At 51.8% G+C, this 16,425-nt stretch overlaps 2 protein-coding genes across 3 annotated transcripts; both read left to right on the top strand.

Annotated features, from left to right (window-relative positions):
• The first annotated feature begins 295 nt into the window (after nucleotides 1–295).
• ZBTB22 (zinc finger and BTB domain containing 22) lies at nucleotides 296–3,650 on the top strand. Its single transcript, XM_040473184.1, has 2 exons — nucleotides 296–384; nucleotides 1,088–3,650. Exon 2 carries the CDS (start codon nucleotides 1,157–1,159, stop codon nucleotides 3,065–3,067), a length of 1,911 nt encoding a protein of 636 aa, XP_040329118.1. The 5' UTR covers nucleotides 296–384; nucleotides 1,088–1,156; the 3' UTR covers nucleotides 3,068–3,650.
• Nucleotides 3,651–3,856: 206 nt separating this feature from the next.
• Nucleotides 3,857–15,839, top strand: TAPBP (TAP binding protein). 2 transcript variants are annotated; one of them, XM_040473187.1, is made up of 8 exons: nucleotides 3,860–4,063; nucleotides 4,202–4,372; nucleotides 4,600–4,860; nucleotides 12,218–12,616; nucleotides 13,011–13,352; nucleotides 13,465–13,554; nucleotides 13,688–13,725; nucleotides 14,732–15,839. In XM_040473187.1, the coding sequence occupies exons 1-8, from the start codon at nucleotides 4,027–4,029 to the stop codon at nucleotides 14,741–14,743; spliced, it is 1,350 nt and encodes a 449-aa protein (XP_040329121.1). In that variant the 5' UTR covers nucleotides 3,860–4,026; the 3' UTR covers nucleotides 14,744–15,839. The 2 variants fall into 2 exon arrangements, with proteins under 2 accessions (XP_040329120.1, XP_040329121.1); XM_040473186.1 differs by lacking the exon at nucleotides 13,688–13,725 and having other exon boundaries at nucleotides 3,857–4,063.
• The last annotated feature ends 586 nt before the right edge of the window (nucleotides 15,840–16,425 follow it).

Raw genomic sequence — 16,425 nt, 5'->3', positions numbered from 1 at the left:
CTGCTAATGGCCACAGCTCAGGGGCGGAGCCTAAGCAGCGACGGCCAAAACCCTTCGCCAATGGGAAGGGCAGGCTTACGGAATTAAAGGGGAATGAGCGCTTCGGCCGAACCACCAAGTCCTGCGTTTTCAGCAGCGGAAGAGACCTGGTACCTTTAAGGTGGAATGAGACGGCTGTTCTTTAAAGGAGAAGTGGTCTAGTCGGCCGAGTAGTGCCCAGAGGCACGGGCGGGGTACCCGTCTGTGCCTTTAAAGCCGGAGGGGCGGGAGGCGGAGCGGAGGCGGAGGGCGGAGGGAGTCGGCGCAAGATGGCGGCGGGAGGGGCCCAGGCTGCGGCTCTGGCCGCCGAGTGAGGGGCGGGGGGGCCCGGGGGCGCGCGGCCCGGTAAGCGGGGACGCGCGGGGTTGGGGGGCGCCTTCCGGGTGGGAGAGGAGGTCGAAGTAGCGCTTGGGGCGGAGCAGAGGGGGGCGGGGTCCTGTGTGGGCGGGGGTAGGCAAGGGGCGGGGCCGAGAGAGCCACGGGGGTGGGCCTTGAAGAGGCGGGGCCGAAAGGGCCAAGGGGCGTGCCTTGAAGGGGCGGGGCTAGAGGTAAGCTGAGGGGCAAAGGGGCCCTTGCTCCCGACAGAGCTGGGGGGGGGGGGGGAGGGCATAGCCTAAAAAGACATGGAGGGAGGGATGGTTTTCGGTACAGGAACAGACTTGCCCCCCTCCTAAGAAAAGGTTGCAAAACACCAGTAAGGTAAATTTTGGAAATTCAGGCTTTCAGGCAAATGGGAAATTCCGAGGGGAGGCACCCCACTCCCCAAGAACACCTTATTTCTCTAATCTCCAAGGAAAGAGCACTGGATTAGGAGTCAGGACATCTGTGTTTCCTGGCACTGCCACTTACTGGCTCTGTGACCTTGGATAATCTCGTAATCTTTCCGAGCCTCAGTTTCCTCATCTGTCAAATGGGGTTGAGAGGAATACCTACCTTACAGTGTTGTGGGGAATTACTCGGATAAAGGGTATGAACATGTTTTTAAACTGTAGAGGGAAGGGCTGTGTTATTATGAGATGTTATCATTCTTCTCTCTTTTTCTTCCCAGAGACCCCCCCGGCCGCCCTCCTCCTTCCCTTGTTCCTGTGGCTGGGGGGGTACCCCCTCCCTCCACGCCATGGAGCCATCTCCTCTCTCTCCCAGTGGGGCAGCACTCCCCCTGCCTCTGTCACTGGCCCCACCCCCACTGCCCCTGCCTGCAGCTGCAGTGGTCCACGTGTCCTTCCCTGAGGTGACCAGTGCCCTTCTGGAGTCCCTCAATCAGCAGCGGCTACAGGGCCAGCTCTGCGATGTGTCCATCCGAGTGCAGGGCCGGGAGTTCAGGGCTCATCGTGCTGTCCTGGCTGCCTCCTCCCCTTACTTCCACGACCAGGTTTTACTCAAGGGCATGACCTCCATCTCTCTGCCCAGCGTCATGGACCCGGGCGCCTTCGAGACTGTCTTGGCTTCCGCTTACACTGGTCGCCTCAGCATGGCTGCTGCTGACATTGTCAACTTCCTCACAGTGGGGTCGGTGCTCCAAATGTGGCACATCGTGGATAAGTGCACTGAACTCCTCCGCGAAGGCCGGGCCTCAGCCACCACCACCACCATCACCACTGCTGCTGCCACTTCTGCCACTGTCCCTGGTGCTGGGGTCCCATCGGGGAGTGGGGCCACTGTGGCCCCTGCCACCATGGGCTCTGTGCGCTCCCATGCCTCCAGCCGAGCCAGTGAGAATCAGTCCCCCAGCAGCAGCAACTACTTCAGCCCCCGAGAGTCCACTGATTTCTCATCTTCTTCCCAAGAGGCATTTGCAGCTTCTGCAGTGGGCAGTGGGGAACGTCGAGGAGGTGGCCCTGTATTCCCAGCCCCTGTGGTTGGCAGTGGCGGAGCTACCTCTGGGAAGCTGCTGCTGGAGGCAGATGAGCTCTGCGATGATGGGGATGGGAGAGGTGCTGTGGTCCCTGGGGGTGGGCTCCGGCGGCCCACCTATGCACCCCCTAGCATCATGCCACAGAAACACTGGGTATATGTGAAGCGGGGTGGAAACAGCCCAGCACCGGCACCCCTCGTTCCCCAAGACCCAGATCTGGAAGAGGATGAGGAGGAAGAAGACCTGGTGTTGACCTGTGAGGATGATGAAGATGAAGAGCTCGGGGGTGGCTCCAGGGTTCCTGAGGCTGGAGGACCAGAGGCTACCCTTAGCATAAGTGATGTCCGGACCCTGACTGAGCCTCCGGACAAGGGAGAGGAGCAGGTCAATTTCTGTGAGTCCTCCAATGACTTTGGCTCCTATGAGGGTGGGGGTCCTGGGGCGGGGCTTGATGATTCCGGGGGGCCAACCCCTTCCTCCTATGCCCCCTCCCACCCTCCGAGGCCCCTGCTTCCCTTGGACATGCAGGGCAACCAGATCCTGGTCTTCCCATCGTCTTCATCCTCCTCCTCCTCCTCCTCCTCCTCACAGGCCCCAGGCCAGCCACCAGGGAACCAAGCTGAACACGGGGCGGTGACCCTGGGGGGCACCTCAGCAGGGAGCCTGGGCATGCCGGGTGGTGCTGGGGGGACCCCTGGAGGGGCAGGCAGTGGGGATGGGAATAAGATCTTTTTGTGCCACTGTGGGAAGGCCTTCTCCCACAAGAGCATGCGAGATCGGCATGTGAACATGCACCTCAACCTGCGGCCCTTTGACTGCCCCGTGTGCAACAAAAAGTTTAAGATGAAGCACCACCTGACCGAGCACATGAAGACACACACAGGTCTGAAACCCTACGAGTGTGGCGTCTGCGCCAAGAAGTTCATGTGGCGAGACAGCTTCATGCGCCACCGGGGACACTGTGAGCGCCGGCACCGCCTGGGCGGGGGCGGACCCGGACCCGGAGGGCCCGCTGGGCCAGCCCTGCCGCCCAAGAGAGAGTCTCCTGGAGTGGGTGGGGGCAGCGGCGACGAGGCGAGTGGGGCCACGCCCCAGTCCAGCCGAAGGGTCTGGTCCCCACCCAGTGTCCACAAGGTGGAGATGGGCTTTGGTGGAGGAGGAGGAACAAACTGAAGGGGGGGCTCCTGGAGGCAGCTTTCGGGGAAGAGGAAACCGGGAGCACCAGCCAGGGGCGCTGTGGCCCTCAGGTGATCTCCCACCACGCTTACTGTCTTCCTTATCTCTACCGGACTTGTATATATTTTGGAGGGGGAACAATGTTGCACCATCGGCCACCCCATTCCATCCCTCAGCCCCTCTCCCACAAAGTATCCCTGGAACTAAGTCCTTCCTTTCCCTCAGCTCCAGACTGGGGCGCATATGGTGGTGGGGGGAGGGAAAGGGGCTATGGAGCATCCTGGAGTCACAGGGTCAAGGGTCAGGTGGTTGTAGTCTGTACCTGAAGTCTGTGTTTGTGTTGTTGTGGGGACCAGGTTTTGAGCCCCACCCTTGTCCTAGAACCTACCCCACCCCGCTAAGGACGTGCCCTTTATTTCCACCCTAATCCCTTCTATCTCTCCTTGGGGGACCTCCAACTGGATTCTCATTGAGGAGGGAGTGAAGACAAGGAGGGAATATAAATCGTAAGAATACAAGGTTTTTATTTTAAATCTTATTTTTTTTAAAATGGTGATTAAAATATTTATTGGTCATTTCACTTGGCTTGCCAACAGCCCCTATGTGTTTGCTGGGGATCCGAAGCAGGTTGGGGAAAGCGGAGTAACGGTTCTCTAGGAAGTAGTTTCTGGAAGGAGGGCACCGAGGGGGAGCCTAGGGTTGGGGAGGGTTTCTGGAAGTGGGTGGTGCTGTGTGGTCCAAGAGGGAGGGGCAGGGCGGGGCGGGGCTGAGGTCCCCAGATCAGAACTGGAGATAGTGTTCCGGGATCTGTGCCTGGCTTGTGTGGAAAGCACCTGCCGCCCACGTGGCCTCACCCAACCAGAGGGGATTTCCGGCGACTCTCCAGCCGGCCTTTCAAGGAAAATGAAAGTGAAAGGGAGAAGTGGAGGTTTCAGAGCTGAGCGGATCGCTGCGCCATGAAGCCCCTGTCTCTGCTCCTCTCCGTGGCTTTGGGTGAGCGAACGCCGAGACTCTGCTCAAGAACAGGGAAGAGGCGGAGGGAGGTGACCCACCACGCGCCAGACGCGGGGGTGCGGGACGAGGGTCGCCTGACCTCTGGACCGCTCCCTCACTCGCGCCCCTCTCCTCCAGGCTTGGTGACCGCCGTCTCGGCGGGACCCGCGGTGATAGAGTGCTGGATGGTGGAGGACGCGGGCGGGGGCCGCCTGACCAAGAAACCCGCCGCACTGCTGCTGCGCCAGGGCCCAGGGAGACTACCTCCCCGGCCGGACCTCGAACCCGAGCTCTACCTCAAAGTGCGCGGTGAGTCATCCCGGACTCGCCCTCAACTCCCACTTCCACCGAAACCCCCTCTTCTTTAGGTCGCACTGTGACCTCAGGCCTCAGTTTCCCCTTGTAAAATGAGCCTGGATTACCTGTAAATCTCTCAGTACTGGGTAGTTTGTGCATTTGGAATTCCCTGGACGCTGCCCTCCCCGTCGCGTTCCTGGTGGTGACTACAGCAGCAATTCCCTTGTCCGCGCTCACAGACCCCGCGGGAGCCCTGCAGGCTGCCTTCAGGCGGTACCCCTCGGACGCCCCTGCGCCACACTGCGAGATGAGCCGCTACCTCCCGCTCCCTGCCTCAGCGAATTGGGCCAGTGGCTTGACCCCGGAGCAGAGCTGCCCTCGGGCCCTGGATGGGACTTGGCTCATGGTCAGCGTGTCCAGCCCAATCTTAAGTCTCTCCAGCTTCCTGAGACCAGAGTCCGAGCCTCAGCCGGAACCTAATCTCATCACCATGGTAACAGGTAGCTGGGACGGGGAAGTAGAGGTGAACGGGTAGATTCTAAGGGTCTAGATCGGCCTGTGACTCGCTCTGTGGAACTTAATTGGAACTAATTGGGGCTTAGTTTCCTTACTTGTAAAGCAAGGCGGTTCGGCTAAGATTAAACAATCTACCGCTAACAGTTTATTCTAGCTCCTGCCCAGTTGAAAACAACCACCCACAACCTGCGGTTTGGGGGTGGGGCTTCGTGGAGTTCCCAGGGGCAGAGCTTTGGGAAGAGTGGCTGACTTTCCCTACACTGGACGTTGAGTAACTTGTAAGGGAATGGGGTTTGGGAGGGGCTCAGAAGCAGGAAAATTTTTTTCTCCTCTCCTCCTGGATCTTTATCTTGCGTTTCACTCTGTTTCAAAAACCAGGGTTCAAGCCCCATCCGTGCCCACATCCGGAACTTCTGCACTTAGCAAAACAAAGGCTCTTGCGCTCTAGAGCGTTGACATTTTCTGACTGCCCCTTTCCTATAGTTCGTGAGGATGCGCTGATTCTGTGGTCACCAAATGGTGGACTTAGAGGAAGAGACAGGGCAGGAGACCTCCTGGTTTCCACTGCAAAGACCCATTTCTGTGCATGGTGCAATGCGGTTTTGACGCCCAGGGGTCTGGCACTTTGCGGAGAGGAGGCATGAGAAGGAAGTGGGCAGATAAAAACAATCAACTGGGTATCTAGGAGCTCACCTTTCTCGCAGCAGAAGGTGGGTAGGATATGAGTAGTCAAGTCATTGGCTTCCCTCAATCTTGTGCGACTTTTTTTAAAAGTTTAAAGTTGATTTAAATTTTATGTATGTATGTATGTATGTATGTATGTATGTATGTATGTATGTATGTTAAGTAATCTCTATGCTCAGCCTGGGGCTCGAACTCAAGACCCTGAGATCAAAAGCCATATGCTCTTTGGACTGAGCCAGCCAGGCTTCCCTTGTGCCATTGTTTGTAAATGACACAGCCCAACCAGCAGATAAACCCCAGCTGAGGGCTGTACCCTCCCTTCCCTTCCCCAGGACCGTTTTCCTGCTACCCTACTCCCTGAGAGTGAATCACCTACAGGACCAGGGAAAGGGACTCAGCAACTGCCTAATCACCTCTGCCTACACTTCTGTTCTTAGCTCCCAGGACTCACCCTAGGCAGGGGCAGAGGCAAACTGCTCCTTGTGGGGATAGTAGCTCTCTCCAGTGGCAAGGAGTATTTCCCAGGGCTTCTGGCTTCACCGAGGTGGGGGTGACAACATACTTTTTTTCTGAGTCTGTTTTTCCAACTGTAAAATGTGGATGCTGTTTCCTATCCGCCTTTCTGTTGTGACTATCATGTGACTATCATATCACTTTGTTAATGTATTCACTGGTTCAATATTTATTAGCACCAAGGATAAATTAGGGCCCAGTGGTTCTCAGTCCAGGCTGCAAGTAAGAGTCCTGTTGGAAGTTTCTAAAATGTACTGAATATAGGGACGCCTACGTGGCTCAGTCAGTTGTGTTAGCCTCTTGCTTTAGGCTCAGGTCATGATCTCATGGTTGGTGAGTTCCGGCCCGAGGAGGGGATTCTCTCTCTCTCTCTCTCTCTCTCTCTCTCTCTCTCTCTGCCCCTCCCTCATTCATGTACCAGAGCTCACTCACTCTCTCAAAATAAATAAATAAACTTAAAAAAATAATAAAATACACTGAATCCCACCACTCCAGGAGAATTAAGTCAGAATCTTGGGGTAGCCCTGGACATTTTTAAGAGTCAAGAACACGATCAGGGGGCACCTGGGTGGCTCACTCAGTTAAGCTGCTGACTCTTGATTTCCACTCAGGTCATGATCTCAGGGTTCCTGAGTTTGAGCCCTGGGTCAGGCTCTGCAGGACCCTGTCTGTCTCCCTCTCTCTCCCCCTTCCACTTGTGTGTGCTTTCTCTCTCTCTCCTCTCTCTCTCTGGAAAAAAAAAAAAAAAAAAAAAAGGTGATCAGATGTAGATTCTGCTCTCTAGAAGGTTCTCAGCAGGTTTGTCATGGGTAATTGTAATGTAGAGTAGAAAGCAATTTGGGCCATTAGAGTAGTACAGATAGGGAGCCATGAGAGTGCCCAGGTGGGACAATTCTCTGCTTCTCACAGACCCCTGGGGGTAAAAACTAGTTGCTGTGCTCAGTCTTCCTTTTCAAGCATTTCTGCTTGATTAGGGCTTTAAGAAAATGAAAGTTGTTGTTTTAACGTAAAATTTAAAATGAATCTTTCTAGTGTCACAGATCATTGGTAATTTTGCTAATACACATTTAGACAGTATTTCTTATCAAATACTTCAAAATGTTTGTTGACAAATACACTGTCCTAACGCAGCTTGTGTGTATGGTATTTAATTCTCATTTTTTAAAAAACAATTGTGGGGCGCCTTGGGTGGCTCGGTCGGTTAAGCGTCCGACTTCGGCTCAGGTCATGATCTCACGGTCCGTGAGTTCGAGCCCCGCGTCGGGCTCTGTGCTGACAGCTCAGAGCCTGGAGCCTGTTTCAGATTCTGTGTCTTCCTCTCTCTCTGCCCCTCCCCTGTTCGTGCTCTGTCTCTCTCTGTCTCAAAAAAAATAAAACGTTAAAAAAAAAATTAAAAAAAAAAACAAAAAAACAATTGTTATGGGAAATTTCAAAGACCTATAAAAGTAGAGAGAGTGGTATAATGAACCCCCATAGGCCCATCACCCATCTGTGTAGATACCGTTGTTCCACCAATCCTCCCCCCATCTATTTTCTTTTTTTGGTGTTTTTTTGGTATATATATATACCAGGCATCATATGATTTTACTCCTAGTTACTTCAGTAAGCATCTTTATCAAATAAGGACTTAAAAAAAATTTACAAGGGCACCTGAGTGGCTCAGTCGGTTGAGCATCCGACTTCAGCTCGGGTCATGATCTCACAGTCTGTGAGTTCGAGCCCCGTGTTGGGCTCTGTGCTGACAGCTCAGAGCCCGGAGCCTGCTTCAGATTCCGTGTCTCCCTCTCTCTCTTACCCTCCCCCATTCATGCTCTGTCTCTCTCTGTCTCAAAAATAAATTAACGTTAAAAAAAAAATTCAGAAAACCATTGGGGTACCTGGGTGGCTCCGTTGGTTAAGCTTCTGACTCTTGATCTAGGCTCAGGTCATGATCTCACTGTTCGTGAGACCGAGCCCCACATAGGTCTCTGCGACGACAGCTCAGAGCCTGCTTGGGATTCTGTCTCTCCATCTCCCTCTGTTCCTCTGCTGCTCGCACTCTGTCTCTCAAAATAAATAAATAAACTTAAAAAAAGAAACATTGTCATAAACAAACCACACAATAATTCCTTAATATCAGTTAATTCCTAGCCCATATTAAAATTTTCCCAGTTGTCTCAGTGATGTTATTTTACAGCTGGTTTGCTTGAATCAGGGTCAAAAACAGTTCTATATATCATATTTGGTTGTTGCATCTACTTGGGTTGCTTTAACAAAATATCACAGAATAGATGTCTTAATATTTATTTTCCCACAGTTCTGGAGGCTAGAAGTCTGAGATCAAGTCTAAGATTAAGGTGTTTGCAGGGTTGGTGTCTAATGAGAGCTCTCTCTTTGTGGTTGCAGATGGCCACTTCTGGTTGTGTCCTCATGGAGGAGAGAAAGTGAGCTCTGGTGTTGCTTCCTTTTCTTAAAAGGACACCAGCATATCAGGTTAGGGCCCTATGTTAATGATCCCATTTAACCATTATCACCTCTTCACAGCCCCTATCTCCAAATACAGCTTACTCTGAACAACTGTGTGTATTGGGGGTGGGGGGTGGCTATAGGTGCTGACCCCGCCCCCAGCAGTCGAAAATCTCTGTGTACTTGACTTTCCCAAAACTTAACCATTCATAGCTTACTGTTGACTGAAAATCTTACTGATAATGTAAACAATGATTAACACATGTTTTGTTATATGTATTACATACTGTATGTTTACAGTAAGCTAAAGAAAAAATATTATTAAGAAAATTAATCATAGGGGCGCCTGGGTGGCTCAGTTGGTTAAGCGTCCGACTTTGACTCAGGTCATGATCTCGCGGTTTGTGGGTTCCAGCCCCACGCTGGGCTCTGTGCTGATGACTTGGGAGCCTGGAGCCTGCTTCGGATTCTGTGTCTCCCACTCTCTCTGGCCCTCCCCTGCTTGTGCTCTGTCTCTCTCTTAAAAATGAATAAACATTAGGAAAAAAAAAAAAGAAAATCATAAAGAAAATACATTTATAGTATTGTACTGTAAAAAAAAAACCCCAAAACCCTGCATATAAGTGGACCCTCACAGTTCAAACTTGTGTTGTTCAAGAGTCAACAGTTTAGTCATACTGGCCAGGAAGGCTTCAACAATGAACTTGGGGGGTGGGGTGGGGCGCGTATCACAGGCATTCAGTCCACAACAGTTTTGTCTCTTGTCTCTTTTATTCTATAAGTGCTCCCCCCAGCCCCCCAAATGGTACTGGTTTGTCACTTGTTCTGTAGAATTTCCTAAATTCTGTATTTGGCCAAGTATTTCTTCATCGTGTCACTTGATTAGGTTTGGATTTAAATTTTTTTCTGTAATACTTTATAATAGTTGTTACCATTCACTTTATTAACAGCAAAGCAAAAACCTATGTAATACAAGCCATAAAAACAAGTACAAATTTCCATTTGTATTTTTCAGAGTCCAGTTTGTAGGATGCAGGTCTAAAATTGCTCCATCAACCCATTTTAAAGTTTATTTATTTATTTAGTGAGAGAGAGCGGGGGAGGGGCAGAGAGGGAGAGAAGGAATCCTCAACAGGCTCCGCACTGCCAGCGCAGAGCCCGGTGTGGGGCTTGAACCCCCAAACCGTGAGATCATGACCTGAGCCCAAACCAAGAGTCGGACACTCAACCAACTGAGCCACCCAGGTGCCCCTCCATCAACCCATATTAAAGAGCACTGTTAGCTTCAGGGTTAACCTGTAAAACCTTCAGATTTTGTTTATTAAAATCGTATGGGTTTTTGACAATTCAAGAGTCTGTTTTTGGATTTTAATAAACTAAGTGAATTACCTACTTTATTTTTAATTTATTCAACAAAAACTCCCATAACATTGAGAGAAGTTTAACCTTGTAGTGCTCAGAAACTAGGATTAAAAATTGCATAATCACAAGAGAAGAAAGAGGACTTTTATGGGAAGGACCCAAACATCCTGGGAGGAGGTAGCAGTGGACCTGACCTTGTGGGACATGAAGTATTTAGATGTTTGGGAGAAAATGGGGAAGGACATTATAAACCGAAGGAACCTATGACCATAGCAAAGAATGGCCCAATGATTAGAGTTTCTTTCTTTTTAAAAAATTTTTTTAAAAAATGTTTATTTTTGAGAGGTCGGGGAGGGACAGAGAAAGAGGGAGACACAGAATCTGAAACGGGCTCAGGCTCTGAGCTGTCAGCACAGAGCCCGATGCGGGGCTCGAACTCACGAGTTGTGAGATCACGACCTGAGCCGAAGTCAGACGCTTAATCAACGGAGCCACCCAGGCGGCCTGATTAGAATTTCTACTAGTCACAAGAAAGGGATTCTCTAGAGCCGGTCCTTAGGGTGCAAGAGAAGTCTGGACAGATAGGTTGGCAGGTGGATTATCAAGTACCCTGAGATCTGGGCTTTATAAGTGATAGTGAACCATCAGAAGTGTGTGCGCCATTGTCCCAAAAGCCAGGCTTTTTAAAACTTAATTCTTACAAAAGTAGGCAAGGATCAGATCACTGGACTAATGAGAAAAATGTAGATTAAATGATTTCTTCGAGATACCCAGCAAGTCTGTGGTGATGATGACGGCAACAGTAGTAATGAAAATAGTAACACCTGACATTCACCGAGCATTTTCTATGGCCAGGTCTTATTCTAAGCATTTTATAGACATGATCCCATTTTTTCCTCTCAACAGCCATAGGAACTAGGTACTGATATCATCTCCATGTCACAGATGAAGAAATCTGAGAGCACTTTGGTAACTTGTCCAAGAACAGCTTGTAAGAAGCTAGGCCAGGAATGGAGCCTGGGCCATTTAGCTTCAGCCTGTGCCTTTAGTTGCTGGCTTCCTAGGCAGCTGGGTTTTTTAAACAGGCAAGTGACTGGATCAGAATTGTAGCGACACTGTGTGGCTCCAGTGTGGATGATGAATCGAAGAAGAGAGAGACCAAGGATAGGAAGGCCCGAGAGGAGGCTGTAATTGTCCAAATGTATGTTGGTGAGAACTTGAGTTGGAAACAGGTGAGGTCTATTTGGAAGACAGAATTAGGGCCTGGTTGGGATAGTACACAGTATGTTATGTTTGGCAATTTACTCATCGTCTCCCTTACTAGACTGTAAGAAATCTGAAGGCAGGGACTGCCTGTCACTGCTCAGTCCTCTGCCTTGAACATCACAGGTACTCAATAAATATTAGTTGAGTGAAAGCATTAGAGAGGATGGAGTCTTAGTGACTCCAAGCCCTTTAGCATGGGGAATGGGGGGGGGGCGGGTGTGGGGCTGGTGGTGATCATTCATCAAGGCAGAGAGAATGGGCATTGGAGCAGGGGGAGGGAATGTTGATGGGGAGAGATGCTGTCGAGTTGGGGCACGTTCGGTTGGTCTGGCTGATGGTCAAGTGTAACCACAGCAAACACTTTGGTAGACTTACTGTATTCTGGGTACCATTCTAAGTGCCTTTCATACATAGGTGCCTTTGTTATCCAGAATCAGGAAATGAATAATTCCGGGTAGCAAGAGGCATTATATGATTTAAACTTCACTACAACCCCGTAAGATAGGCACTGTGATCATCATCATTATTCCCACTTAGGAGATTCAGCTGAGCCACGGAAAAGTGAAACAACTGGTCTACAGGACCATATAAATAGCAGTCAAAAAGTACTCTGTACGGCACCATAGGATTGACATCCCTGAGTCTTCACAGTCTTCACCAGTGACAAGAGTGAGCTTTAAGGCTTTAAGGCCTCAAAAGCTCTTTAAAGCCTAAAGGCTCTTGAAGGGTGGTGCATGGGGACTGGGCTGGTTCAGGCTGTGTCAGAAGTGCTCTCAGAGCCCACTGAGTGGGCTGTGTGCTCAGCCCAGCCTTCAAGGACTGTCCCCACTCCCTGCCCCTATTCATCTCTAGCTGTATCTGCTCACTCTCAGCTACTTTGGGTCCCACCCAGTCCCAGAACAAAGGGGATTTGCAGGGAGGACTAGAAGATGGAATCAGAAAAGGAGGTGTTCTCTGAGGGCTGGGTGAATTCTAGTTGTATCTTCCCTATAACTCTATTTGTCTATTTTTCCCTTTCTTTTTCTCTCCCTCATGCCCTTTCCCCTCCCCTCCTCTCCCCATCTTCCCCAGCTGTGCTGACTGTCCTCACCCACACCCCCACCCCTCGGATCCGACTGGGACAAGATGCTCTGCTGGACTTGAAGTTTGCCTACATGCCCCCCACCTCTGAGGCCGCTACATCTCTGGCCCCAGGTCCCCCTCCCTTTGGGCTGGAGTGGCGACGCCAGCACCTGGGCAAAGGGCACCTACTCCTGGCTGCAACGCCTGGGCTGAGTGAGCAAATGCCACCTGCCCAAGAGGGGGCAGTGGCATTTGCTGCTTGGGATGATGATGAGCCGTGGGGTCCGTGGACTGGAAATGGGACCCTCTGGCTGCCTGCAATGCAGCCCTTCCAGGAGGGCACCTATCTGGCCACTGTACACCTGCCATACCTGCAAGGGCAGGTCGCTCTGGAGCTTGCTGTACAGAGTGAGTTGGGGTCCAGGGGTCCCCACGGGTAAAGGATGGGCACTGGCATTATGGGGACATCATGATGGAAGAGGGATAGGGGAGAAGAGGGTGCTGGGCGAGTGATGGGAGGTAGATTGGGGTCCCCGGGCTTCCGAGGGGCAATGGTGGAAGTCCCTGGGAATCTGAGTGACTGGGATAAAGGTTCCCAAATCTGAGGAAGAGGCGTCCCTGGGATTGAGGGTTTTAGCATGGGAATCCCTCTGAAGCACCAGTGGGGAGACAGCGGGTTCCCCATCCTAGGAGAGAAAAACTCAAACCCAGTTTGGGGGAAGCCATGGGGCAAACTGAGGGTCTCCATGGGAGGACAATGTGGATTGATTCCCCCCCTGCTCCTTTCATGTTTTCTCCCCAGAGCCACCCAAAGTATCCCTGACACCGGCACCTCTTGTATGGGCTACCCGGGGGGAGGCACCTCCCCAGTTGCAATGCCTCGTGTCCCACTTCTATCCCTCTGAGGGTCTGGAAGTGGAGTGGGAGCTCCGAGGTGGCCCAGAGGGCAGCTTTCAGAAGGCTGAGGGGCAGAAGTGGCTCTCTGCCTTGCTCCACCACTCAGACGGCACCGTCAGCCTCTCCGCGCACCTGCAGCCGGTCCCCATAACTGCCGAGCATCATGGGGCACGCTATGCCTGTCGTGTCCACCACCCCACCCTGCCGGCCTTGGGGCGCAGCGCAGAGGTCACCCTGGAGGTGGCAGGTAAGAGCCAGGAGGAGGATGGAGTGACCGGAGCGGGGAGTGGGGGCAGGGGAGGGGGTGGGCGCCCCGGGAAGATACTAAGGGGTTCACTTTTCTCCCTTCCACCTGCCAGGTCTGTCTGGGCCCACCCTGGAGGATGGTGTGGGCCTCTTCCTGTCTGCCTTTCTCCTCCTCGGGCTCATCAAAGCACTGGGCTGGGCTGGTGAGTGTGAGTCCCACCTAGACCCTGACCCCCACTGTGACCATGACAGTCCCTGCCTACTCCCAGAAGCCTGACACCTATCCCTCTCAATCTCATCTCCCCCATCCCATCCCTTCTCAATCTCTCTCCACAGCTGCCTACATGTGTACTTCGAAGGATTCAAAGGAGAAGGTAATAGCTCTCCTCTTCTTTTCTTTCCCTTTTCATTTGAGACCCTCCCTGCAACTCCTCACCGGTAGAGGAAGGCTCTGGCTTCCACTGGCATGGCGGGCAGAACCTGAACTTGGAATTCACACACACCTGGGTTGACTCCTGCCACTTTGAATATTCCACTTAAACCAACACCTCAGTTTCCTTGGGTGTGAGGGTAAAAAAAAAAAAAAAAAAAAAAAAAAATTAGGCAGCACTGTCCAACAGAAATATGATACAAGCCACATATGTACATTTAAATAATCTAGCAGCCACATCAAAAAGGTAAGAAGAGGTGCACCTGGACGGTTCGGTCAGTTAAGCGGCTGACTCTTGATCTCAGCTCAGGTCTTGATCTCAAGGTTTTGAGTTCAAGTCCTGCATTGGGCTGCACACTGGGCATGAAGCCTACTTAAAGAAAAGCAAAAAAAAACCCAAAAAACAAAAAACATCAAAAAAAAAAACCCGGTAAAATTTTTTTAAGCGATTAATTTTGAGAGAGAGAGAGAGAGAGAGCATGTGCACACGTACAAGTTGGGGGTTGGGTAGAGAGAGAGAAGGGAGACACAGAAGCCGAAGCAGGCTCCAGGCTCTGAGCTGCCAGCACAGAGCCCAACGTGGGGCTCGAACTCCCGAACCACGAGATCATGACCTGAGCTGAAGTCAGATGCTTAACTGACTGAGCCACCCAGGCGCCCCTAAAATTAATTTTAATAATACTCTTTCAGACTAGGCACATTTCAAATGTTCAAGAGACACATGTGGATGGTGGCTACTGTATAGACAGCAGAGCCTCTGAAGGCTGTTGGGAGGATTAAGCAAAAGCCCTTGGCAGTATCTGCCAGGCAGAAAACCCCCTGAAACTGTGAGCCCCATTCTTCTGCCACCCTCTGTGCCCATGATGGTGCATTTATCTCTGGACTGATCATGAGCATTTCACGTCACTTCCTAAAATCCGGCATTCCTCACCTTTTTATTTCTCTTCCAGAAAGCCCAGTGAGAACACTCACCACCATCCTGGGGAAGCCGCCGTCATCTGTGGTTTAAGCTACTGTACTAGCTCCACCAAATAGTACACCATCATCTGCTCATGCTCCCTCCAACCTCTCTCTCTCCAAGGAGCGGCTGGAATGCTTTTTTTAAAGGACACGAATCTATAGCATTTCCCTTCTTAGAGCTCTAAGGCAGGGGTTCTCGATTTTTGTTGTTGTTTTTCATCCCCGGACCACTTAAAAACGGTCAGGAACTCTAAAGAACCTTTGCTTATGTGGGTTATAAACTAGATATTAATGATACTAGAACTTAAAACTGAGAAAAATTTAACACAAGAACACATAAGCACGCATTCCATTAGCTGTGAGGACGATGAGGTCAATACTCAGCTGCTGGAAAACTCCACAGTACATTGTTTTTAGAGAATGAGAATGAAAAAGGCAAGTAACATCTTAGTATTGTTATGAATAGCCTTAATTTCATAAACCCACTGAAACAGTCTCCAGGACCACTGGGACAGGCGTCACATTGGGGAACCAGTGCTCTAGAAGCTAAATCCGTTCTTGTCCTGGCCTGTGCATCTCCCACGTTGGAGCCACTGCTTGCCTCTTCAACCCCACCTCTGCCCTCCAGCCCTCCCCTCAGTGTTCACCACACCGATGGCTATTCCTTTTCTCCAACGGCTCCCACCTTCCCTGGTCTGTGCCCTTTGTCTGTTCTGCCCTCGCCCTCTCTGGGCTCCAGGACAGCCTCGTTATTCCCTCAGACCGCTGCGTGTTCCTCCTGTACGGTTCATCAGTTGTATTTAAGTGATTGTACGAGTCGTTGTTAAATGCCTGTCTCCCTTTCCGGACCGTCGGCTCCTCAAAGGCAAGGACGTGCCTGTCTGTCCACTGCTGTGTCCCGCTGCGGCACAGGGCCGGGCGCCCACTGGAGGGCGCTCATCAGAAGAAATTAGTCTTTTTTACATCCTAAGTATTGAACAGCAAGTGTTGGGTCAGGTAACTACTGGACGAAGGAAGCGGCGGCTTGGCCTAGGGACATCCGAGGGGCAGGACAGTCGGCCAGGCCGCTGGAATAAAGTTATGCTCTGGTGCTCCCAACACCGTGTCTCCTTCCACCCCACGGGTCCCCTCTGCAAGCACAGACTCTTACAGTCACTTCTGGTTCCTGCCAATCTCCCCGACCTCTCGAACGTTTTGGCGACACCCGATCCTCCGGAACAGTTCGGGGTCGGGCGCCACCCAAGGCGGGGAGGACGCCCTCTAGCAAAGTGCACTGGGGGTGGGCAGAAGGGAGCGCAGATACCGGCGCCGAGCGCCGGAAACCCGGGAGTGTCGAATCTGGAACCGGATGTGTCGACTTCCTGCTCCGCCCCCTTGCGAGAGGGCCGGAACCCAGCGCTCTTCGGAAAACGCGGAGTGGATTGCAGTCCGCTACACGCGTGGGTGGGGAGTGTAACCCCGCGGGGTGGAGTAACAGATCCCTCTCCACCTAAAGCGCTTCCCACGGTTGTTTTAGCCTCGGCGTTGTGTAGTGGGGAGGGGAATGTCAAATTCGACCCCTGTCCTCCCTCGGGAGCTGGAGGCCGGCATCCATTCCAATTAAGTGTGGGGCGAAGAGGGCTCCAGGATCCCCGAGTAGGGGGTCCCGAGCACAGCGGAGCTGGGGACCCGGGCTCCTGGGTTC

The sequence above is a fragment of the Herpailurus yagouaroundi genome, unplaced genomic scaffold (genome assembly GCF_014898765.1).
Source record: "Herpailurus yagouaroundi ecotype Mexico unplaced genomic scaffold, PumYag 139, whole genome shotgun sequence".
NCBI classification, from domain to species: Eukaryota; Metazoa; Chordata; class Mammalia; order Carnivora; family Felidae; genus Herpailurus; species Herpailurus yagouaroundi.
Note: the sequence above shows the minus strand (reverse complement) of the source record. Positions and strands in the feature narration are given on the sequence as shown.

Bases quoted from the DNA above. Each gene is read 5' to 3' on its own strand.
- ZBTB22 (XM_040473184.1), top strand. From the start codon at position 1,157: ATGGAGCCATCTCCTCTCTCTCCCAGTGGGGCAGCACTCCCCCTGCCT.
- TAPBP (XM_040473186.1), top strand. From the start codon at position 4,027: ATGAAGCCCCTGTCTCTGCTCCTCTCCGTGGCTTTGG. The intron at 4,861-12,217 runs GTAGCTGGGACG...CATCTTCCCCAG, and splicing joins TCTCATCACCATGGTAACAG to CTGTGCTGACTGTCCTCACC. The intron at 13,555-14,731 runs GTGAGTGTGAGT...TTTCTCTTCCAG, and splicing joins CAAAGCACTGGGCTGGGCTG to AAAGCCCAGTGAGAACACTC.